We start from the raw sequence: 26,080 nt of genomic DNA, 5'->3' as shown, positions 1-26,080 counted from the left end.
CTTACCCGACTCCAAACGCACTAATTTTAACTGTTATATATATATATAATATATATATATATATTTCCAAGCCACCCTTGTATAATTTAGTCAATCTTTCTTTTATCTGTGATCATGTAGGTCCATTTAGAGTTGTTAGTGGGCCCAAAAAACATCCTTTGGTCCATAGATCATATGCAGACTTTAGCAAGCTATTATAACCATCCAAACTATATAACCATCCAAACTAGATAAATATCTCTTATGTAATAACAAGAACCTAGTAGTAACCTTGTGTGATCCATTACTATTGGATATCAATTTATAGCATGAGATATGGTTCTGTCACCCTCATCTATTGCTAAGACATTTCTTAATTCTCATGTGAACTTATTAATTTCAAATGAACAACAAACTCTATTGCCTCATTTGGCTACGGTCTTACACTTCTCAATCTCACTAATCAAGTGGCTAGAAACCAACAATCCCCTCACTTCACTTATAATTCCTCAGCATGATTCAAAGCATATTAAACCCATACTTGGTACCTAGTCACGAGCTAGTTAGGCTAATTATCAAAGTATATTACATCTTATTTAGGCCCTATAGTGATTTCGAGTCTAAGAAGTCTACTATAAGCATTACATGAGTCACATATATGATATATGACCATGTGGTGTTCTCATAAACGGATCAAACCAGTGCTTACTATTTTATAAGCTTATATGCCCTTGATTGACATCTAATGCCCATGACCGATGAAACACCATCAACAACCGAGGCACTTATTCATTATCATTCTCATGACGATAACATACTAGGGATGTTTTAGAATAGTATCATGTTGCCTCATGGTTTCACTTGCATGGGTCCTCAAACCGATAAACATGAGGAGATAACTAAACTTGGATACTCTATAAAGTAAATTTTCATAAGTTAAATGAATTGAATAGATTGATGCATTATTTATTAGAATGGTCAAACGACAATGTCTCAGAACTAGAGCATACATTAACAACTATGCATGGTCCTAATCCCTATAGACCTGACATGTCCCTCATGCTTCAGTTGAGCCACCTATTTCGTTAGTGGATTCGCGATATTGTCTTTTAACACAACCCAAGTGATTCTCACATCTCCTCTATCGATGATCTCTCCAATAAGATGGTATTTCTAGAGTACATGTTTGGTCCTTTGTGTGACCGGGGATCTTTGGCTTGTGATATGGACCCACTATTATGATAGAAGATGTCAACTAGGTTTAGGATGGTTGAAACGACTCCTAACATAGTTACAAACTTCTTGATCCAAACGACGTCCGTTGCATATGCAACAATGTACTTAGACTTTGTTGTAGAATTTGTTATGGTATCCTGCTTTGAGCTCTTCCAGCTAGGGCTGCACAAAACTAACCGGAAAACCGAAAAACCGATTTCCGAAACCGAAACCAAACCGAAAAATAGGTTAACCGTAACCGAAAAATAAACCGATTATGTATTAATACACATAAAACTAGTACAAATATATGTAGAATCTTAATTATCAAGCAATAAATATACATATTTGTATTTAATTTTTAAGTTAAAAATATCAAAATAACTTAAAACTTATTTGTTTTGGCAATTTTGTTAATTAAATTTGAAGTTACATATTTTTATTTAATATTTGAATAATTATATATTTATTTTAAAGTGAATAATTATAGATGTAAAGTGATATTTACTACAAAAAGTCACTAATGGTTAACCGACCGAAATATAGGTTAACCGATCGAAGTTTATATTAACCGAAATATGGTTAACCGAATTAAATGGACTGGTTAATGGTTTTTGTTAATGGACTGGTTAACCGACCATGTGCACCCCTACTTCCAGCTGATAACACCTCTATTTAACAAGAACACGTAGCTAGACTGCAATTTCAGTTCATTAGCATTGGGTTGTAAGTTATCTTCGGTGTAACCATTTACAACGAGCTCTTCCTAACCACTTTATACTAAGAAGTTATCCTTAGTCTTTTGTAAGTACTTTAGGATTGCTTTGACTGTGTTCAACATGAATGTATAACGTGTCAAAGTATACAAAAATGGAGAAATTAACATGCCCTGTACAATTGTTTACCTCGGAATTCCCACCGAAAATCCAACCATAAGCTAATGAACTCAATAATATCAAGTTGATTGATGTTAAACTTAGCGTTTATCATGAGGCAACCCAACTTTCTGAACTTTTTAATTTTATTTCATTATTTTCGTCATTTATTTTCATTTTTTCTAATTTTTTATATAAATCATTATCAAATAAACAGTTGAAATTGTATAAAAAAACAAAAAAAAATCAAATTAAATAAAAATATGTTCTACATGTGTGATCGTGATGAGATCACAAGTTTCAAAGAGTTCAATACTCTATAGAACTGTCCATCTCGACGAGATGGAAATCCATCTCCTAGAGATGGCCACAACAAGCAAATTTGCAACGGGCATCTCGCCGAGATGCATACTAAGCTCACCGAGATGCCCATAAAATAGTAATAAAAACCACATGTATTTTTCCTGAATTATGACCATCTCTTTTTCTCTTTTGCAGCCCTCTCCTCCACCTTCGACCTAGAAGTAATTTATCCCGATGATTAGACTGAAGAAACTCCCATTTTTCGCTCGAAACTTATTCATATACACCTGGTAAACACTTCTACACTCTTCAATCGCTTAAATCCTCCCTCAATTAAGATGTCCCAATTTCATACCCTAACTTTTGGAGTTTTTCACCCCAACCCAAATTCATCTATAATTACTCAATTGCTTGCACCAGAGGGCCATTTATAAATCAGAAGACCACAAAACTAATGTAAAGCCAAGTAAAATAGGGGGGCTTGAAATAGAGAAAGGTTCACCATTCATCCAAAGGGCCATTTATAAATCAGAAGACCACAAAACAGAGTGGATATACAGCTGGCATGCTTATTCCCAAGGCTTGATCCAAAAGTACAAGCGCTACAAAGGTCATGTCAGGTCAACGTACCTCTATCACTATCGCAAATAGAAAAGGTGGCAGAATTACACGGCCCAAGACTGAAGTTCTGGAAGTGTAGCAGACCTTTTCACCTAACAGACAAAAAGGTGTCAGAAGCTGAGAAGACAACCTCTATTATGATCAGAACGGTTATTTGAATTCCAAACGGATCTCTTGACAGCCTTGCCTATAAATAGAAGCTCACAAGCTCCAATTGAAGTTGACGAAATCCAAAAGCTCTCAAGTGAAATCAATCTTCAAAAGCAAAACACAATATTAAAAAATTCAAGCATTGTTCTTATCTTATTTGTCCAAGGATATTGTTTAGATCTTCATTGTATTTCTTGTAAGAGAAAAATCATTATTCATAATATTTTTCATCAGAAGCTCTGTTGTTTGCTTCAGTAATAAGCAAACAATAGAAGTATAGATATTTGAGTGATTGTAGAGGAAGGTACTCTACTGAGGCTCTAGTTATTTGTACAAGGTTTGTGCTCTACCTCTGAAAGAGTGCTCTAGTGGATTAAAGCCCAGAAAAAGGTATTCTGGGGACTAGATGTAGGCTAGAGGCCGAACTAGGATAAGTCTGCTGAGTAACTATTTTCTAATCTCTAACCTGCTGCCTCTGATTATTCATGTGCTATATCTGATCTCATATAAACTGCATAACTGCCTCTATCTCATTATTTATTCATTTAAGTATAGCACATTGTGAACAGACCTCCGATAAGTTCAACGCTAAGCTCAAAAGCAAATAATTAAGATCAGAACTGCCAGATTGAACAGATCCCTCTGTCTATCTTACGTCAGCCTCTGATACTAATTATCTTGCACTCAAAGCAACTTTGTGCTGACTAAGTGAGAATTTTATAAAAAGGCAAAATTACCAAATAGTTCCATTCATCCCCCTTTGGAACTAATACTATCTCACTAGGGACCAACATGAAGCAGTTAGGACGAGAGAATCAGGCAACACTTCAGCTCATCGAGGTGTACCAGGAGATGCATGACCCTATTTTATAGAGGATGGATCAATGCATGGCTTATTATGCCAGTTATAACAACTGACTCCATAGACAAAGAGTTTCATATCCTTTCTCCTTTCATAGTGTTATTTTTTCGCATTTTAGAACTAAATGCTAACGGGAGATTGGAGTAAATGATAGATTTTTGTTGGTGTGCCACAGTTCACATGCATTGATTCTTGTGAAAATATATTTGTGTCACATTAATAAAGGCATTAATCTAGTTCATTTACATCTTGTGCTACAATATGAATAGAGAATTCATTGATTGACAATCGTAAAACCATATCCCAAGTCTATTCTATCATGGGAATCATTAGAACCACGGACTTGTATATTCGATGACTGTATGATAGTAATTCGCACTAGCCATATTACTTGTTAAGTCAGTTATGAATATAGGTACATATTGCATACATATGATGTGACTGGATCGATCCGTCTGAGAGTAAATTGGTTTTCTAATTAATCTATTCGAGATATGTCAGATACCTTTTAAGTGGATTCTCTCTCAACTAATAAATTATAAATTCTATAAAGTGTCATTTATTATACTAGTTACTCAATCTGCTATATCTCTCTATTTAATATCTATCAATAACTAATTTGATCACGCAGATAACTCTGGACCGAAAACGATGCAAAACCCTGTCGTACTGAATTTGGTGTGAAAATCAGTCGGACGAGCGCCTTTTCTAAAAAAGGTTACCGGGAGTCTCGCGTATCCCTTGGAGCACGGAATATCCCAAGAACTATGTGATGCCGATTAGGGATCAGCTGGTGTTGCTTTTAGGACTCTACTGATTCAACTACGAGTTTTTTTAACTAGTTCCAACTGGTGTTACTGGAATTACTATGGTTACTAACACCAGACTTTCCCTCCAATAGTTCCTCTTCGAAGTATACTGAGAACCAATCCCGATGTATGACCGGTGACCGGAATTACCACTCCATCTTGGATACTCTATCAAGATGCATTTGACTTTATTGAATAGATGATTAGTTGCCTATTAGCACTTAGATTTTTGCAATTGTTCTTTGTTTAATTATAACTACTTTAATTATAAGTCACCTAAATATTTTTATATTGTAATGGAACATGAACCTTTAGTTTGATTTCCTCTTTTGTTTATAATATGCTACTAGTTTTTGACCCGTGCGATGTACGGATTCATCTTAATATATAAATCTATATAATATAAAACAGTAACGATGGAACTGAGGTGTCACTTCCTCCTTTTTTACTGATAAAAAATATAATATAATATATAATATATTAGTTTTTATTTTATTATTATATTTATCTATAAAAATATTATTTAAAGTAAATGTGAAAATCAAATAATAATATTTAATTTATATAACACATTTATGTCATTAATTGTAATTATTAGATTGTATTTTTATTAATATTTATATATTTATATATAATAAAATTAAAATTAAAATTAACGTATTAAATTTTTTATCACTAAAAAAGGAGGAAGTGACACCTCAGTTCCATCGTTACTGTTTTATATTATATATAGATTTGTCTTATTAATTTATTAATTTATTTTGATTTGCGAATCTTTGTTTATTTCTTTAATTATCATTAAGCTTTTCTATGAATAAAATAATTAATTTATTAATTGAGAAAGGAGAAAGTAACAATGGTTGGGTCCTTCAATTTCATTAAAGTACCAATATAATGGATAGAGATAAGCTAAAAAAATACCCTAATGTTTACAACGAGCAGTACAATTTTATTTCTAATATTGGCAAGTTGAGTCAATTTCATATATTATTACAAAACACATATATTTTATTTTTTATTCCGCACCAATTGCATATCAGCTTGTTTTAAAAAAAGATTTCATATTTTCTATGATTTAATAATAGAATTGGAGACTAATATTTTATAAATTCGATGAAATTTTTGTCCAACTCGTACAAAAGACGATATTTTTTTCACGTCTAATCATATGTTTATGATATGTTACTAATGAGTGATAAAATGGCTCATATATAAGTATAGATAATAAGATTCATGACAGAGAAGACAATTTGATGAATTATTTATCAAATTATATCATTTTAAATGTTATAGAGAAAATTGTTTCTGACCCTAAATGTTAGGGGTATTTTTATACTTTATCTCTAATGGATAATCAATAATAATTTTGTTCAAAAATTATAAAACACAAAGTTTATTAATATAAAATTTTTTCTTTGATATTGCTTAAAGCAATGAAATGTGTCTATACTTTTTTTTAGTGTCTATACTTTATTTTGTCTGGATCTCTATAAAATATTATATGTAAGTGCACTTTATATAGTTTTATATATACATTTTTTATACAAAGTTTTATATATACATTTGAATATATATTAATTAAACATCATCATGGTATTGTCCAACTCATGTCTTTTTTGTTTGAAGAAAATATTAATTGATATTAGAAGGAAGCTCTCCTCAACAAGTGTTTCAATTATTTTATCTAATGAGTTTTTTATAAATTGATAATAAGAATTTTATTGAAATTAAATATAAAATTAATAATTTATTAAAAAATAAAGTAAAATAAAATAAAATTTATACAATAACCTCCAAATTCAATAAATATTTGTACACAAAGTTAAATAATGACTTTATTTGACTTTATTGTAAATATATAAATAGTAATAGCCAAATTTGATCTTACATTTTTTTAGAAGTATAAATTTAGTTATAACATATAAAAATGATACAAATTTAATTTTAATATTTTTAAATATGAACGATTTTACTTATACGTTATAGAAATTTGAAAAATTTGATTTGACTGTTATTTAACTGTTACATCGGACATTCCAAACAAGTTTGTTAATAAACTGAAGCAGTTCCGTACAATTTTTTATTGGTTGTTTGTAACTACGTTTTAGACATTTTCACTATTTTTTTTTTGTAATTAACTTATATGTGATAATCTTAGTTGTTAGCATTTTAACAAATCTTTTGTAATTGTGATAGTAATATACTAAATATTTTAGACATGATGAACGTTTGGAATGTATGATGTGACAGTAGATAACAGTCAAACCGATCTTTTCAAAATTTCGGTAACATTAGCTAAAATTGACTTTCATTGGAAATGCTAGAGTAATTTGTACAATTTCATACGTTATGGCTAAATCTACAATTTTCCTAAAATGTTAGGATCAAATTTGGTATTTATCTCCATAAAGGGTAATGAGAAAAGAGTTAATAATAAATGGGATAATGTGTAAAAATATCTCTAACATTAACAGTTAGGAGCAATTTTAGCTCAAACGTTTAAAATTATATAATTTTACCCCTAACATTGGCAATCAAAAGCGATTTTATCCATAATATTGGCAAGTTGAGTTAATTTCAGACATTATTAAAAAGTGCAGATATTTTGTTCTCGCATTCTACATCAATTGAATATCAATTTGTTCTAAAAAAAGATTTTGCATTTTTTATAATACATATCAAAATTAGAGATTAATATATTTTTAAATGTGATAAAATACTTGGATTTTTAATTTTTATTGTACAACTCGTACATATTACAGTATATTTTTAATTTTTTTCATGTATATACATGTGTTTGCGATTTGTTACTGATGAGCAGTGATACATCATTTATATTACTATGTTAAGTTCTATCAATTGTACATGGAGAGAAATCAGAACTTAACGAAGTAATATAAATAATGTGTCACATTCCGTTACTGAGGTCTAAATTGGTACTCTTTTTTAAACATTAAACTTATATTAATACTATTTTATACTGAAGCCGAAATTAATACTTTTTAAAATAACAATAGATCTATTTTAGTAACTTAGCTCCGATTTCTTTTTTTTGTTTAGAGCTTATCTCCATTATTAATATATCTATGTATGTACTGGTTTTTTTTTTTTTATGTATTTTCACACGTGTGGTTCGGCTTGGGAAACACTAAACGACATGGCGTTAGGAGGGTACACAAAAAGAGAGTGGAAAAAGAAAATTCGACCGGCACGGCACCAAATCAGCTGACCGTTGTCAGCGCTGACACGTGTCAGGGGTTTAACACATTATAGACTCATAGCATTAGAATTATTAAAGTTTTTCTTATGGGAAAAAATCCTTGAATTTTAATTGTTTTAACCATTAAGTCTACATCAATTATTATTTTTATATTGGGTCCTTAATCATTAATTTCGTTATACATCCGACTCTTATTTAAATTTTCTATCGAATTGGGACAGCACTCGCTATTAGGATAATTCGGCCTACTAATATGGATAAATAAAAATAACAATTTATTGACTAGAAGAGATAGAGAGTAAAAAGTAAAAAGAAATTAGAGGAATAAATTTCCACTAAGTTCTAACAAACCCGACCTTCTTCTGTCTCATTTCACGATTTGCAGTATGAGAATCACCAAATCGATCTTCTCCTCTAACACCAAAATCCATTTCCAGCAAGTTCTTACCAGTTCGATTTCCTAATTGGAAGAACTTACTGAAAATCGATTTTTGTAATTTTTTTTTTACTTTTTACTCTCTCGCCTAGTGAAGAAACTTATTTTTTATTTGTATGGCAGTGGAAATGTCCATGTCAGCAAGCCGAATCTCTTCAGACCTTCCAAATTAATTACGCCTAAAATATTTAGTGTATTATTAAAAAAATTACAAAAATTCTGTTAAAATTCTAAAAAGCAAATCTAATACCTATAAATTAATCACAAATTTTTTTGTCGGCTGTCTAAAATATTAATATAGTTACAAAAACCAATAAAAATGTAAGAATCTGCTTCAATTTATCGACAAATTTGTAGACCATTTAATACGTTAGATTAGACGTGTCCATGAACCGGGTTGGGCTAGGCCTACCAGGCTTTCATATAAAACTATTCAGTCCAAGCTCAGCGCATCCCACTATTAATTTAGGCGGACTCGAGCTTAAAAATCAAATCATAAGCCAAATCCATATAAACTCACCTAAAAATATATACATAATGTCGTTGATACGGTTTGATTTCACGGTTTTATATGATGGTTCATATTAGCCGATTCCGAATAATTTCGGGAATAACTTTGTCCTTGTTGTACTAACATTATCATATTCTTTCACAAAAGCAATAAGTCCATATATCTATATTTTTACAATTAATTAATGAATTTGAAAAAAAAAAAACCCAAAAAAGAGAGCAACAATCAACGAAGAAGAACAAAAGTAGATCAAATCAAGGAATTACAAATCAGATCTTAACAAAGGTAAATTCACCATGATTTTGCGGTTGTTGTAATCCCGATCTCAGAGGAGGAAACTGCGTTATTGTTGCCGATTCACGGCCACGGTTCCGGCGACCATGGCTAGATCCTTCGTAATCTGACAAATCGGAAGGTGAGAGATCGGTGTCAGATCTGTATGATATCGGAGACTGAAGAACACTTTCGGTATCGGTTTGGCTAGATCGGAACTTATGGCCTTGGAGTAAATGCAGCGGCGATGTTCCTCGGCTTGGTGTAGTTTCGACGCTCATGAATCCTGGAGTAGGAGAAGTTGCTCCTGCTTTTTTTGGTGATTTGTTTCTGTCCTTCGCTGCTTTCCGCCATTTTCTTAGAGCTTTTGCTGTTTGTTCTTCGAAGATCGACTTCTTCATGTGCGATCCCATCTTTTCCAACATATTCAAAAGGTATCAGTTTAGCAATTTTAATCAAATGAGTCCAAATCACACAATTTTTTTTTGGGAAATACTTCGATTTCTCGAAGATTTCTGCGTCTACTAGAAATCGAATCCGAAACTTAATTTAAACGATTAGAGGCTTTCATTCTTTTCCGATTAAGATTTATGTGTCTACTAGAAATCGAATCCGAAACTTAATTTAAACGATTAGAGGCGTTTTCGATTCGGATCAACCTTAGTTGCTCAATTTTCTTAAATCAAATTTCAATGAACTCCACACATTATTGTTGTTTGGGCATAATATAGACCTTCTGAACTTGGTTAGAAAAACATATTGATTATCTAAACTTTATGTTGTCTTCGTCGCGGTAAATTATTAGAGGCGTCCAGTTTTGTATGTCATATTTAGCTAGATGTAATATGAACCCACATATTATAAGAGGTCTCACTATTTTAATTATTAACTGCGGTCATAATACATGTATACAAATGTGAATTGGAGATCATCTAAGTAACATTGATGATCGGATACTTAATATAAGAACTCATTGGTCGCTCAGTAAACTTATTTAAAATATATCAAGTAAATTTTAACTATGCCATTGAACTTTACGCATTTTCACGGTATAACCATTGAACTACAAAATGTAACATAAAAGACACTGAATTTTTGTTACACATGTGGCCATTAAACTTCAATTAACGTCTCAAAAGACCGTTGACGGTCTCAAAATAAAAAAATTTCAAGAATTAATTATATTCTAAGCAACTTTAATTCTTGAAAATTTTCGTTTTGATATCATGTAGGGATTATTTGGTTAGGAGAGAATGAATTTTTAGAGATGGAAAGCTCCAAAAATGATAATTTTAGAAAATAAAAATGTGGTTTCATGGTAAATGTCATTCTAACTTTAATTCTTGGACATTTTCATTTTGAGGAATTAGTTAAAGTTTAGTAGCCACAAAGTGTAAAGTTCTGTGACTTTTGTGTTACATTTTAAAGTTAAGTGACCCTACCATAAAAATGAATAAAATTCAATGGCCATGAGTGTAATTTATCCAAAATGTCTCTAAGTCCATTTGACAGAACAATGCGAGATTTGGACAAGTTAAAACGTATATTATTTTGAGCAAGTTCAGAGGTCTAATAAATTATTGTAATAACTTCAGGCAGCAACATATAAATTTAAGCAAGTTTAGAAGCTATTAAGTCATTGTAAGCAAGTTTAGAAAGCTAACGATATTTTCTATATAAAAAAAAAGGCTAACGATACATGTTTAAAGTTTAGGGGTCACCAATCGATTTTTCTAGCCAAATTATATGGCCTATATGTTATCTAAGCATCGCATCGAACATGCCTAAGTTTCATGCTTGACGTGACAGCCATGTGACATTATAAGCCACCAAATTTTAAATGTACATATTCTTGTCGAACATGACGCTCTATTGATATATAGTAAATTATATTCTGTATCACATCAACATTCTATTCAATATATGACATGGTCGGAATTATTTTACTGAAATTAAACGTGAAATTTAATGATTTTATAATAATTTTTATATACCAAAACCCTAATTTGAGTGATTGTTTGCAATTACTTGACCGATATTAATTTTTGAGTGTCAAATTAATTCGATAACACGATTTGTAAAAATAATCTAATTAACACGATTCATTTAACAAAATTATTATTTTTATATAATCATATGAAATATATAATAAATATTACGTTACGACTATGATATGATAATCAAAATTGTCACATAAACCTATCGTAAAGAATGGTATGATATTAGTATAATATTAGTGGTTTCGAATTCGAATCCTAACATACGTACGCTATAAACTTTAATTGAAAGAGATGCTAGCTAAAGAATATCCGAATAACCTCGAACCAATTAATCGAATCTAAATAAATAAATATTTGTAGTTGAATACTTACTTGTGTGACTAAGGAATAGAGGGGGAAGGTAATGTAACTACACACAAACTGCAGAGCCACCCCAAGAAAAACCCTAGCCAATATGGCTACTAGGTTTTCATGGAAGCAAGATATCAACCCAAATTCATACTGTACAAATTAAATTATAATTAATTCTCATTAAAAAGAAATTATATATAAAAAAGTGCATATAAAAATAAAACAAAATTAACCAATAATATTAAAATTGGTATTACATCCATTTGGGTCCCAAACTAAAGGTTGAAACTCAATTAGGATCCTAAACTATCAAAATCTCCAATCAGCTCCTTAAACTAAGCAAAAATCGTCAATTGAATCCTCATCCTATCCTAAAATAAGAAACTGTGACTATTTGATATAGACTATAATGTGTTGGTTCAAAATGAGTTTGAGGAAAATGGTCTGAAACTGTTCAACCGAATGATTTTCAATGAGGCATTAATTGATGATTTTGGTTAGTTCAGAGACCTGATTGATGATTTTGATAGTTTAAGGTCATAATTGACTTTTGGAGCCTTAGTTTAGAGAGCCAAATGGATATTATGTCTATTAAAATTTGTTGATGCAACGACTCACGTAGCATTAAGTCAATATATCACGTTAACATAAAAGGAATAAGGATCAAATTTGGGGTAAATTACATTCGCGGTGTACAACTTTTGTTCTATTTCACACTTTAGTGTATAACCTTTTGGTGAACTCCCACTAAAGTGTACAGTCAACGCACCACGTCAGTAATTTTGACTTTTGTGGAAGTTAAATTATTGACATGGCACGTTGACATGCCATAATTACCGGCTATACAATTTAGTGGGAAGCCATGAAAATGTTGTACAGTTTTGTGTGCAAAATTGAATGTTATATACTAAAATGTGAAAAATGATAAATGTTGTACACCATGTATATAATTTACTATCAAATTTGACCCTAACATTTTTTTTGTATGAAGTTTAGATTTAGCTCTAATGTGTGAAATTGTTTAATTTAACCGTAACATTTTCAAAGAAGATCAATTTTATCTCTACGTTATTGAAAATTTAAAAAGCTGGGTTGACTGTTATTTAACTGTACATCAGACATTCCAAACAAGTTTGTCGATAAACTGAAGCAATTTCGTACATTTTTATTGGTTATTTGTAACTATATTAGTAACACAGTAAACATTTTAGACAATTTGACAATAAAATTTGTGATTAACTGTATGTGACAGACTTAGTCGTTTGCATTTTAACAGGTTTTTTTGTAATTGTGTTAGTAACACATTAAATATCTTAAATATGTTCGATGTGACAATTAAATAACAGTCAAACCAATATTTTCTAATTTTCGATAACGTAAGACTAAAATTAATCTTACTTGAAAACGTTAGAATTAAATTTAGACCATTTTGAACCTTAAGGCCAATATAAATAACAAGTCAACATGTTACAATAATAAAGTCTAACATTATTGGGGTAAATTACACCCATGGCCATTAAACTTTACCCATTTTTACATTATGGCCACTGAACTTCATTTCTTCCCGGTATAGCCACTGAACTTTACACTTTTTAACATCGATGGTCATTCAATTTTAACTAACTTCTCAAAATGACCGTTAACGATCGTTAACAACCTCAAAATGAAAATATTCAAGAATTAAAGTTGTTCAGAATGACATTTACCATGAAACCACATTTTTTATTTTCGAAAATCACATTTTTTGGAGCTTTCTCTCTCTAAAAATTCTCTTTCTCTCTCCTAACCAAACAACACCTAAATGACCTCAAAACGAAAATTTTCAAGAATTAAAGTTCCTTAAAATATTATTAACACTTTGGATTTTTTATTTTTAGCCATCAACGGTCGTTTTGAGGCGTTGAGTGACCACCGGTGTTAAAAAGTGTAAAGTTCAGTGGCCATACCGGGAAGAAATGAAGTTCAGTGGCCATAATGTGAAAATAGGTAAAGTTGAGTGGCCATGGGTGTAATTTACCCAACATTATTGGCAGAGCGGAATTACAGGGGTCATGAAGGGTCTGTCGACCCTCCAACTCTGCAAGAAAATAACAAAAGAATAAATTTAGACGTATCACTAAACAAAAAATTTCGTCGGTAATTTCGTTATTTCCAAATTTGTTGTAAATTTAGAGTTTCTCACTGAATTAGCGACAGTAGGTACGTCGCTGAATTGTAATCCAAAAGGGTATGTGTTTTCTTCCTAATATTTTGTCCACTCTAACCCACCGAGTTTTTTTATTCTGGTTTCGCCACTGATCATTGGCAATGGAGAAGACATGGAATAGAGTATGGGGTGCAATTGTAACACCGACATATCCTCTTTTATGCCGGAGAATCGTATATATCATCTCCCTCCGCTATAATAATTATAGGTCAAATTGGCATACGATACATGTTTTCGTTTTTTTACAATGACAAATAAGAAAAGAAAGATTGAAGATTGAAGTATTACTCACCCATGTCCATAAGAAAAATGCCATTTGAAAAGCATTCTGCAAGTATGCACGAGTAAGTTAATTAATTAATAAATCCGTAACTCGTTAAATTAATGAGATAAGTGTCAAATTTACTCATAAAATTATTTAAAAAGTTCAATTTTACACATCGTATAAAATAACTCGAATTTGTCTTCATATTAGAATTTTAGCTTAATTTTATTTTCCGATAAAAACTTAAGTTCAATTTTACCATGTTTTTAAAGAATAAGAGTCAAATTTGCCCCATGGTATAAACTTTAGCTCAATTTCACCCGTTTCTAAGTAAACATCGACAAAAATCTAGCGACGAAATTTATTAAGGGGTAAAATTGAACTAATTTTTTACCAGAGGGGAAAAATTGAGTTATTTTTCATGATATGGGTAAAATTGAATTCCCAAATAATTTTAGGGGGGAAATTGACCCGTATTCCTTTTCTAAATATACGTTAATGAAAATTAGCGACGAAATTTCTAGAAAAAATAGTAAAATTGAACTGAAATTTCTATCATGCATCAAAATTGAGCTATTTTATGCTAGAAATTTTTACTTAATTTTATTTGTTGATGGAAACTTTAGTCCAATTTTACTATTTTCTAAAGGGATAAGAGTAAAAATTTCTCCTTTGCCCCATTATATAAACTTTAGCTCAATTTTACCCTCTTCTAAGTGAATATCGACAAAAATTAGTGACAAAATTTCTTGAAAAAAAAGGGTAAAATTAAACTAAAATTTCTACCATTGTCAAAATTGAGTTTTTTTTTTTTTACGATATGGGTAAAATTGAACTTGCCCAACAATTTTATGGAAAAATTGACCCTTATAACCTTACGGAAAAATTTACCCTTATTCCTTTTCTAAATAAACGTTAACAAAAAGTAGCGACGAATTTTTTAGGAAAATGATAAAATTGAACTAAAATTCCTATCATGCATAAAAAATTGAGCTATTTTATGTTAGAAAGTTTAACTTACTTTCATTTTTTTTATATAGAAACTTTAGTTCAATTTTACCATTTTCTAATGGGATAAGAGTCAAAATTTCTCATTTGCCCCACTGTATAAACTTTTGTGCAACTTTACCCTCTTCTAAGTGAATACCGACAAAACATTGCGACGGAATTTCTTCAAAAGGAGTAAAATTGAACTAAAATTTCTACTATAGGGGAAAATTGAGTAATTTTTCATGATATGAGTAAAATTGAATTTCCCCAATAATTTTAGGGCAAAATTGACCCTTATTCCTTTTTCTAAATGAACGTTTAGGGACAAAATTTCTTGAGAAAACTCGTAAAATTGAACTGAAATTCCTATCGTGCATCAAAATTGATTTATTTTATGTTATGAAGATAAACCGAACTTCCCCGATAATTTTAGCAGCAAAATTGACTATCATCGCTAAAATAATTTATAAGAGCGAAACAATTAAAATGAGATTATATAGTTAACTAAAATTAATTAGTACTAACCTGAAACAAAGTGTAATGGATTAAGTAGAGAATCCATCTGGGTCTATTAAACCAGAAATATTTGTTATTAGGCTCAACAATAGGACCTCCTCTAACAACTGTTGTTCTTTCTTGTATTTGATTTGCCATTTCCATTATAACAAGTTCTAATTTTGTACCCACCAAAAGAAGTATCTGCACGAAAAATTAGCGACGAAAATTACGATCGTTAATACAGAGGTTGGGTCTTTAATTAGTTCTTAACAAAGACTCGAATCCTCAACCAGTGACGGAAATGAAACAAAAATGTTATAATCTTAGCTAGAAAGTTATAGTACGTCTAGGGATGGCAACGGGTATTGTACCCACGGGTACCCGACCCTAATGGGACTACCCGTACCCTATATAAAAAGGTATGAGATCAAAATAATTACCCATGACGGGTATGGGAATACTCCATGGTACCCGTTACCCGTCATAAATCTTTTATATATTAAAAAATATTTTTGTTTTTTAGATGTAAGATGTGGAAAACTTTTTGTTTTTCAACCATCGAGTGATATCATTAAACTACTTTATTTTTATTGATTAAAGTTCGATTTGTTCAATTTTTGGATGGATGATTTATTAAATTTATACTTTGTTAAATTTGTAATATTTTGATAATTAAAAAATAAACGGGTAAGGTTTGGGATTGGTATTACCCGCGGGTACTCTACCAGTTGCCATCTTTAAGTACGTCATTTAACTTTAGTTTCACTCTTGATTTTTTTTTTATCCGGAACTAGTAAACATGTTCGCTGAAAATGCCACATCCGGATGACATGTCATCAAAATTTCGCCACGTGGGAAATAGAAAAATAGAAATGCTTTTTTAAAATTCCACATGGCAATAATTTGATGATATGCCATCCACGTGGTATCTTCAGGCAAATGTGTTGGTCGCTTTTCGGGCAAAATGATCATAGGTGAAACCAAAATTAAATGGTGACGAGTTTCTCGTTAAGAATTTAAGATTTATGACATTTTAAGCAACCATATGTACATGGTTGGAAGTGCTGAAACAATGGCCTAATACATCTGTTACCCTCTGTATTTGGTCCAAAACTTCAACTGTTCTGAACTTTTAAAAGCTTCAAATGACTCTCTATTCTTATCCAATTAATTTAATAAGCCTTTATTCATGTCCAATTGCATTCGATAACTCCCTATTATTATCCTATTGCATTCAGTAATTCTAAAACATCAATTGCTCCCTGAACTTTCAAAAGTTCCTAATTATTTATCTATTTGACATTTTCCTTTTAACATGTGGCGAGCACTTCGACTCGTGGAGAAGAGTGTCTCCCACTTTCTGCATCAATAAATTCTATTGAAAAATATGAGATTATTGAATGCAATTGGATAAGAATGTGCGGTTATTTAGAACTCGTAAAAGTTCAATGGAACAGTTGAAGGACCAAGTACAAGAGGCAACAAATTAGGCGCTGAAACAATCCTCTCTAGGAGGGTGACCTCAGCTGTAGACCTGTTCAAAAGCCCACTGGTCCGTCCAGCCCGTCCAAGCCCGCTCTTTAAAGACTGGGCTTGGACGTATATGTTTCGTAATAGGTCCGGCCCGGCCCAAGCCCGCTTAGGCCCGCATATGGAGTAGGTTGGGCTTGGGATTTGTCTCAAAACCCAGGCCCAGCCCAGCCCGGCCCGAAATTTTAATAATAATTTTAATTTAATAACTTTTATAGTTTAATAAACTTTATATTCCAAAAATAAAAATTTTAAATTTCTTCAACATAAAAATTTCCAAATATATTTTTTAGAATTGGTGAACGTGTACATATTTTTGTTACTATTTTATTTATTACTATTAAAAAAATATTTTTTTATTTAGGATTGCGTTAATTGATTTTTATTGAAATAATCGTCTAAAATTTAGTTTATTGTATTTTATTATATATATTTATAGTATAATTTTTTAGTTTAATTTTAATTTTAAAAAAATACAAAGATATTAGTTGGGCCGGGCCGGGTTGGGGTTGGGAATTAGTTCTTTTAGCTTGGCCCAGCCCAGCCCGAGCCCGATGTAAATATAGTGCGGGTTTGGACAAAATAATTATGTGACAAGCCCGGTTAGGCCCGGCTCACGCCCAGCCCGGTCCAACCCCATGAACAGGTCTACTCAGCTGGCATAACACATGTTAAGTTAAGAGTGTTGATGACGAGAGGTAAATTGTATCGATAATCATTGAAATTTGACGTATGTTTTTAGAAAAAATTACTCAATTTCATTTCTTTCAATAAAATTATCGAAATTCTCATTTAAACTCTTTTAGTAAAAAAATGTTTTTGCAAATAGAAAAAATCTCAAACCTTTGTCCGTAAACTTTTCAATTACAAATGCATGATTTTACCCTTTATTTAATTAATTAGGATATTGCTATTTACCGTCTCCAAATTATCACTGCCCCTATTTGGACAATTTTGTCCTTTTCATAATTTTTTTTCAAAACTGATTTTTTTAAGAGAATCTGCCAAAATTTGGCCTAGGCGGATGCCGCATCTGCCCCCGCCATGGCATGGGCGGATACGACATCTGCCCCCGCCATGGAACGGGCAGATACGGCATCCGCGTAGGCCAAATTTTGGTCGGTGCAAAATCGTAAAATTTTAGTGACGAAAAATACTAAGTCGTTTAATTTTTTGTGACGAAAAATGCAAAATCGTCATAAAAAATATGTATTATTTTCATAAGTTCTTTGATAAAAAAACGTAAAATTTAATGTTTCCGACTCGTAATCATCCACTTTTGGGGTTTGGGTTGTCACACCAATTATTTTCATAATTTCAATTATTGTTGTTTGAGTTTATGATTTTGGAGAGAGAATTTTCAGTTTTTGATTAAAAATTATGAGAAGGGCAACAAAGTCCAAATGTGGGCGGTGATAAATAATTTGGGGGCGGTATTTATCAGTCTATATTAATTAACATATGCATAGTATAAATAAATATAAATTAAGGGTCAATTTGGTCCTTGAACTTGATAGAGATGTTCAATATAGCCCAAATCGAAGTATAGATATTAATCCAGTTCCGTAATTAGTAATATTTGACAAATTAGTCCAACTACAATCAATTTCAATACCTTTTTTTTTTATCAAATTTGGACTAATTTATTAAATATTACTAACTTCAAGATTGAATCGATACTTAAATTTCGATTTAGACTAAATTAAATCTGTCTGTCAACTTCACGAGCTAAATCGACACTTAATTCAAATAAATATAATGAAAATAACAATTGAGGATATCTTACAACAAGTGGCACCAGTGTCAACCAGGTAAGTGTGTACCATTCTGTAAATTTAAGATCCCATCAGAAAAATTATGGATAATAATTAATGGAATAACCATACATTAATATGAAATGTAATTATATTTTGACAATTAAATTTTAATTAACGCCTGAAACTGACCGTTCATGACCTCAAAATAGAAAATTTCAAAAATTAATAATGTTCTAAGCAACTTTCATTTTTCAACTTTTTCGTTTTAAAGTTATTTAGGTGTTGTTTGGTTAGGATAGAGAATGCTCCAAAAAATTGTCTCGAAAATAAAAAACGTGGCTCCTTGGTAAATTATAAATGTGATTCTAAATAATTTTAATTCTTGCATTTTTCTATTTTAAGACGTTAATTGAAGTTTAATGATCATAGTATTAGAAAATGTAAAGTTAAGTAATTTTTATATATATTACGTTTTGATGTTTAGTGATCATACTATACGAGCAATAAAGTACAAACTAACTTACTATAAACATTTAGCAGCAAAAAGAGGACTGCAAAAATCCACAGAGGGATACTGCAAAAGTTTAGGAAAATAAAAAGTCAAAAGTGAGGTCCAAATATTACAGTAATATACAAAATAAAAAATTTATTAGTCCTTACGTAGCAGTTTCCATACGGGTAAATTACACCCATGGCCACTGAACTTTATCCATTTTCACATTATGGCCACTGAACTTCATTTCTTCCCAGTATGATCACTCAACTTTACACTTTTTTAACACCGGTGGCCACTCAATTTTAACTAACTTCTCAAAATGATTGTTAATGATCGTTAACGACCTCAAAATGAAAATATTCAAGAATTAAAGTTGTTCAGAACGACATTTACCATAAAACCACATTTTTTATTTTCAAAAATCACATTTTTTGGAGCTTTCTCTTTCTAAAAATTTACTTTCTCTCTCCTAACCAAACAACACCTAAATGACCTCAAAATGAAAATTTTCAAGAATTAAAGTTCCTTAGAATATTATTAACGCTTTGGATTTTTTATTTTTAGCCGTCAACGGTCGTTTTGAGGCGTTGTGTGGCCACCGGTGTTAAAAAGTGTAAAGTTCAGTGGCTATACCGGAAAGAAATGAAGTTCAGTGGCCATAATGTGAAAATGGATAAAGTTCAGTGGCCATGGGTGTAATTTACCCGTTTCTATACTAGTAAAAATATATTATAATGTTTTTAAATTTTGTTTTCGTCAACTGTTTAATCTCTCTCGCTAAAAATCATTCGAGAATTTGTTAGTCAAACGTATGTTAGTCATAGTTTTTTACTAACAGATTTTTGGATAATTCTAATTAGAGAGATTAATTTGCTGACGGGCAAAACGTGAGAACATTTTAATGTATTTTTGCTAATACATGGACAGACTGACAATAATACGTATGTAAAAAGTAAAAAAATAATAAACTATCTACCTTAATAGAAATAATTGAGTTGTTGACCAATGAGAAATTGACACATTAACATTGTATGTTTGCGTGTCGGTTTCTCATTAGTCAGATCTATTTGAACTCGGACCATTATAAAATTTTCAGAAGAGAAGAAAGAACCTGATACCCACAACCACCTTGAAGTCATCTTCCATGCATCTTTTTATGTATTTGTGGAAGTCAAATTTGCTATTAGGAGCAAAATGCGCCTACATTATATATACACACACAATACAGTTCGCGTGAGAGAAGGCGAAAAGAATATAAGAGTACGAGAAATGAAGAGAGAGAAGGGGGCGAGATAAAATAAGCGGATAGATTTTAGTAGGGGTAGATTAAATTTTGCGGCGGAGTTAGAGAAAAGGGTCTGGGATGTTATTGGAACACCCCGGACTCTTTCCAGGAAGAAGGCCTCTGGAGACCAATCCTTTTAGAATGGATTTTGGTAGTCGGGATGCAACGAATCCCAATGCACTCGTTTCCTCCACTATTGATTTATAGCCACAAAAATTATGGCTTCCTTTGCGACGGAACATCCATCATACTTCGTCAGAACGTTCAATCAGAATGGATTACCGACAAAAAAATTATGTTACATTTCCATCGAAAAAGAGGGTTTCTAACATAAATCATGGAAATTTCCGTAATCAGTAGTTTTTTAGTAGGGATAGGTTAAATTCAGTCGATTTGTCTCAATAAAATCAGTCGATTTGTACTTACAGAATGGTTACTCAACTTCAATTTGTCTCAATAAAATCACTCAACTTTGAGTTTTGTTTCAATTATGTCACTCCAGCGATTTCAGTGATTAAAAGGGATCAAAATGATGATATGAATCAACTTAGATATCTAATCGAAAGGACACATGACATCCGAGCTAACTCTTGCTCACGTGTCAGCCATGATATCATTCCGATGCATTTTGATCACTGGAATCGTCAGAGTGACCTAATTGAGACAAAACTTAAAGTTGAGTAATTTTATTGAAACAAATTCAAGTTGCGTGACTATTTTGAGACAACCATGTAAGTTCAGTGACCAACGACGCGTTTAACTCTTTGATTAATAGAATAAACTAATCCACTTACATTAATAAATCCATTTCTCATGGTTAAGTAATCCACCTTTGTCACCGATCCAAAGAATTGCCTAAAGAATGCAACCTGCCAAATTGATTAAACACATATAGAATTAAGTAACAGAAGTCGTAAACCGCTTGACGTAAAGATCTCGAATTCGAATCACTATTTATCGATTAATCCGACCTAGTTAATAATTACAAAAAAAAAAACTAAACTTGTAAATCCATTAATTGCAGTGGCGGAACTAGAGCGAAATATTCAGGATGAAATGGCAAAAAATTAGTAAAAAAACGGAATGTGTTGGTGGAATTTAAATTCAGCCGCAGAATATTTCGTCGCTAATTCCCTCAATGACGTCAAATTTGACACAGCTCTGGAAATAACGTACTTACCAACGGAATTTTTATATCTTGCAAATATACATGTTCATGGGCCGGGCCCAGCAGAATTTTATCTAAAAATGCTCAACCCAAGCCCATCCCATTCCGCAGTTAATTTAGACGGCTCGGGCCGGGCCGGGCTTGGGCTCAAAAATCAAATCCCAAGTCCAACCCATATAAGCCCACCTAAATATATACGTATAATTTTTAATAATAAAAATTAAATTTATACTTAAAAATAAATATTAATATATAATTTTATTAATTAATATTAATAGGCTGGCCGGGCTGGGCCAGTCCGTGCTATTTTTATAAATTCTAAGTCTGTCCAAAAAAACAAGGCTGGCTTTAGCAAATCTGAGTCTAAAGATAAATTTTCATGTCCAAGCCCGGCCTAGAGGACACGGGCCTGGACGGACCGAGCGGGTACCTGGGCCCGTGAACAGGTCTACTTGCAAACTACAATTTCCGTCGGTTAATATATTTTCAATATATTCTAGGGTTCGACCGACCCTCAGTGACCCCGTAGGCTGCCCCTGATTAATTGAATACAATAGCTAAGATGAATTAGGCATACCTCCTAAAATTACTGATTATAAGCAACATAGGAATGTAATATATTTATCATATATGGTCCTCATCAATTTATAACGAAAAATTTATATTTAGGCCTCGTATTATTTTATTTATTTTAATTAAGTATCTAATTTTTTAATTTTACATATTGAAAATTTGATTAATTATATTTGTTTATATTAAGCAATTGATCAAAAAAGTTAGCTCGGAACTGTAAATATATAATTTCAATGCAAATGAAATAAATAACGTTTTTTAACCGATTTTTATGTTCACAAATTTTCTAGTAACTCGAAACTTAATACGTGGGATTATAATTAATCGAAACTTCAATGAATTAAACTGATAATAAACTCACAATCCATCTAATCCCAGGCGCCGTTGAGATGCCGGAGTGACGTTTCACGAAGGAAGTCTGATGGGCTAATCTGAATCTATCAGGATCTGTAAAGTTAAAAAAAAATTGAAAATGCAATGTTAATTAAGAAAATATAGTAATTAATTACATATAATCTACTAATTTTAATCGAGAATACGGATCCCAACCGAGACAGGAATATGGAAAGTTTTCTCCATTTCATAAACGGGAATTCGAACGAGGAAAAATAATAATTCAAGAATTAATTACCATTGTTGAATTGGTACTCCATAGATGAAGTTTCTGATTCCCAAGTTTCCCATTTCTTCATCTGATCATATCCACAAACAAATAAATCTAATCATTTTCATCGCGATATGGTTCGTATAAATTAATCAGTGACGGAACCAGGAAAAAAATCTAGTGATGCCGTTGCAGCAACCCTAGACGCTTTTTCGAGTTCTCGGGCGAAGAGCTGCTTGAAACCGCCTTTTTTGGAATGAATTTCAGTGGCTAGAAATATAATTCCCCGAACTCTTTCGATAGTTTTAGTGACGGATGGGGGGAGTGCACGAAATTCGTTGCATTCCATCCATATATATAAATCTTGACTAGTTTTAGTGACGGAGGGCAGGAGTGCACCGAATTCGTTGCATTCCATCCATATATATATATGAAACTTACTTTTGCCTGTGCCAATGCTATTGTAACGACGCTGTAGAGAATGTGAAAAACGGCAAGAACGAATATAAATATATGCAATTGGTGCACTCCGGTCTGCGAGATCAATGCTACTTTACCCTGAAATTAAAATTAAAATTAGCGTTTAGATAATTTAATTAATGAGATACATAAAGTAATTAACTAATTAGTTGATACAATTCAATTACTAATCTTATTTATGTATTCGTTTGTTCTTTTTCATATCTCGGTTTTTGTTATAAATTTTCTCTAATCAGTAGATATAAAATGTTTGATTACGTCGTAAAAATAATAAATCTCTCTTCCTAGGTTGTCTGTTTCCTAAAACGACTCCTTTCAGGGTGGATTTCAGTATTGAAAATGCAACGGTTTACGTGCACCTCCTTCTGCTTTTAGTGACAACTAGTATTTATATAGGCCTAATACACAAATAACCCCCTGAACTTGTCCAAATGTTGAAACTGCCCCCTCTAACTTTCAATTGTAACAACTTACCCCTTAAACTTGTCCAATTGTAAAACATAACCCCAAATTGAGAATTTTTTTATCCCGTACTTGAGCAACCGTAAAAACGTTTCTCCGGATTCATATCACGCCAAAGATCTGATTATCACACTCCACGAGCATTGCAGCTTTTGTATTTCACGTGTTTTTTCAATTGCAGTCCATATCAGCAATTTGAGATTATGTTTTACAATTGGACAAATTTGAGGGGTTATGTTTTACAATTGGACAAGTTTGAGGGGTAAGTTGTTACAATTGAAAGTTCGGGGGGACAGTTGCAACATTTGGGCAAGTTCAGGGGGTTATTTATGTATTAGACCTATTTATATATAATTAACTGTAATATTTTCGGATGAGCCTATAACCTATTTAGTACCATATTGAAAAATTCTACTATGATCCCGGAGTAACAGATCTTAGACCATTGAGAAGCTGACACATCAACACCCTTATTGATGTGCCACCTCAGAACTACAGGGGTCATGGAGGAACTGTCGACCACCCGACTTTGGGAGAAAAAGAATGAAAAAGTAGACGTCGACGGAAAATTCTGTCGCTAAACATATTATTATAGAATTGTGACAAATTTGATCTATTAGTGATGGATTATTCCGTCGCTGATTCTTAATCCCCTAAAAAATCTATTTTCTTACTAAATTTTTGCCCACCGACTCTCCGAGTTTTTGAGTTTTGGTTCCCATAATCCCCTAATTAAACAGTAAAAATAATAAATGATGTCAGATCAATCACCTTCGTGCTGCAATAATCTACAGCACCGGGGGCAGCTGCTAGAGCTCGGCGCCAAACTACATCGCCGGCAAATGAAAGTAACTTTCTCCGGCGATCTTCTTCTTTGCCTCCGTCATTGTCCTTATATTTAGGGTTGCAAGGGAGCATGTTGTCTCCGTAACTAGCCGAGATGCATATTTTCGAAATATATTTTGTACCCACCGTAAGCAACAATGATATAAACCCTAGCAGCATTAGCTCTGTAATTCAATGGAAATTAAATTAATTAAACTCTATATTAATTAAATAATCAATAAATTAAAGTACGATAAATTAATTATTAATTGAAAAAAAAAATTAAGGATTCAAATTTGCTCTTAAAATTGTTGGAAAAAATAAATGTTATCGTTATCGTATAAAATAGCCTAATTTTACCCTTATCATAAAAAAAAATTGGAAAAAAGTACAAGAATAAACCTTGTGGTTTGACCGATTTGCAAAGACAGCTCTCGTGGTTTAAAAGTTTGCAAACATAGGTCTATATTTTATGAATTTTGCAGTTAAAGAATATATGAGTCATTTTTTCGGCTAAACAATACTTGTGGTTTAGTTAATTTGCAAAATTAGACGTTGAATTTTCGATAATTTACAAAGTTAATTTTTTAATTGCTCCAAATCGCTCCCTTTTAGGGTAAATAGTTACGACAATAATTTTTAAAGGAATCATTGGGTTTGTAAACTACAAAAAGTACAGACACTTGTTTGCAGACTTTTAAACTAGAGTACTGTCTTTTAAATCGGTCAAACCACGTAATTTATTTTTGTATTTTTCTCTAATATAAAATCTAGTTCAATTTGACTCTTTTCCAAGTCAACACCGACAAAAATTAGCGACAAAATGTCATCAAAAATGTCAAAATCAAATTAAAATTCCTATCATAACATCAAAATTAAATTATTTTAAACGATAAGAACAAAATTGAACTTCTCCAATAATCATAGAACTTGACACTTATTTCAAAAATTAAATTAACCTGACCAGCTTTAATCTTCTCCAAAGCTTCATTCATGGCTTTCTTATGTCGTTTCTGAAACCACTGTTGTCGTACAATATTTTCCGGCAAACAAACAAGGTCTTAATATACATAATAATAAAACATAAAATTAAGAATATAATTAGGAAATAATTAAACTTAATTACCTTTCCTAATGAATGAATTCCGTGCTCAATCGCGACGGAAATTATCACAAAAACTGCACAAACTAATGCTAAAGCCCAAGTAGGAGTATCCCTCAATGATCTATCTCCTGAAGCAGAAGGAGCCATGGCTGCAACAGAATTTTCAATACTTTTTTCTTAGGATTATATAACAAATTAAATTAATTAAATAATGATTAGGTAATTAATTAA

At 31.7% G+C, this 26,080-nt stretch overlaps 1 protein-coding gene across 1 annotated transcript; it reads right to left on the bottom strand.

The window, feature by feature from the left end:
* Positions 1-9,096: 9,096 nt before the first annotated feature.
* LOC136201286 (MLO protein homolog 1-like) lies at positions 9,097-25,996 on the bottom strand. The gene is made up of 14 exons (XM_065991915.1): positions 25,871-25,996; positions 25,709-25,766; positions 24,691-24,929; positions 23,419-23,535; positions 23,005-23,065; positions 22,735-22,820; positions 21,427-21,501; positions 20,459-20,547; positions 19,376-19,425; positions 18,881-18,921; positions 15,592-15,765; positions 14,104-14,139; positions 11,627-11,755; positions 9,097-9,667 (listed from the first exon to the last, which is right to left on the bottom strand). The coding sequence occupies exons 1-14, from the start codon at positions 25,994-25,996 to the stop codon at positions 9,251-9,253; spliced, it is 1,698 nt and encodes a 565-aa protein (XP_065847987.1). The 3' UTR covers positions 9,097-9,250.
* Between the last annotated feature and the right edge of the window lie 84 nt (positions 25,997-26,080).

The sequence above is a fragment of the Euphorbia lathyris genome, chromosome 7, assembly GCF_963576675.1.
Source record: "Euphorbia lathyris chromosome 7, ddEupLath1.1, whole genome shotgun sequence".
Classification (NCBI taxonomy): Eukaryota; Viridiplantae; Streptophyta; class Magnoliopsida; order Malpighiales; family Euphorbiaceae; genus Euphorbia; species Euphorbia lathyris.
Note: the sequence above shows the minus strand (reverse complement) of the source record. Positions and strands in the feature narration are given on the sequence as shown.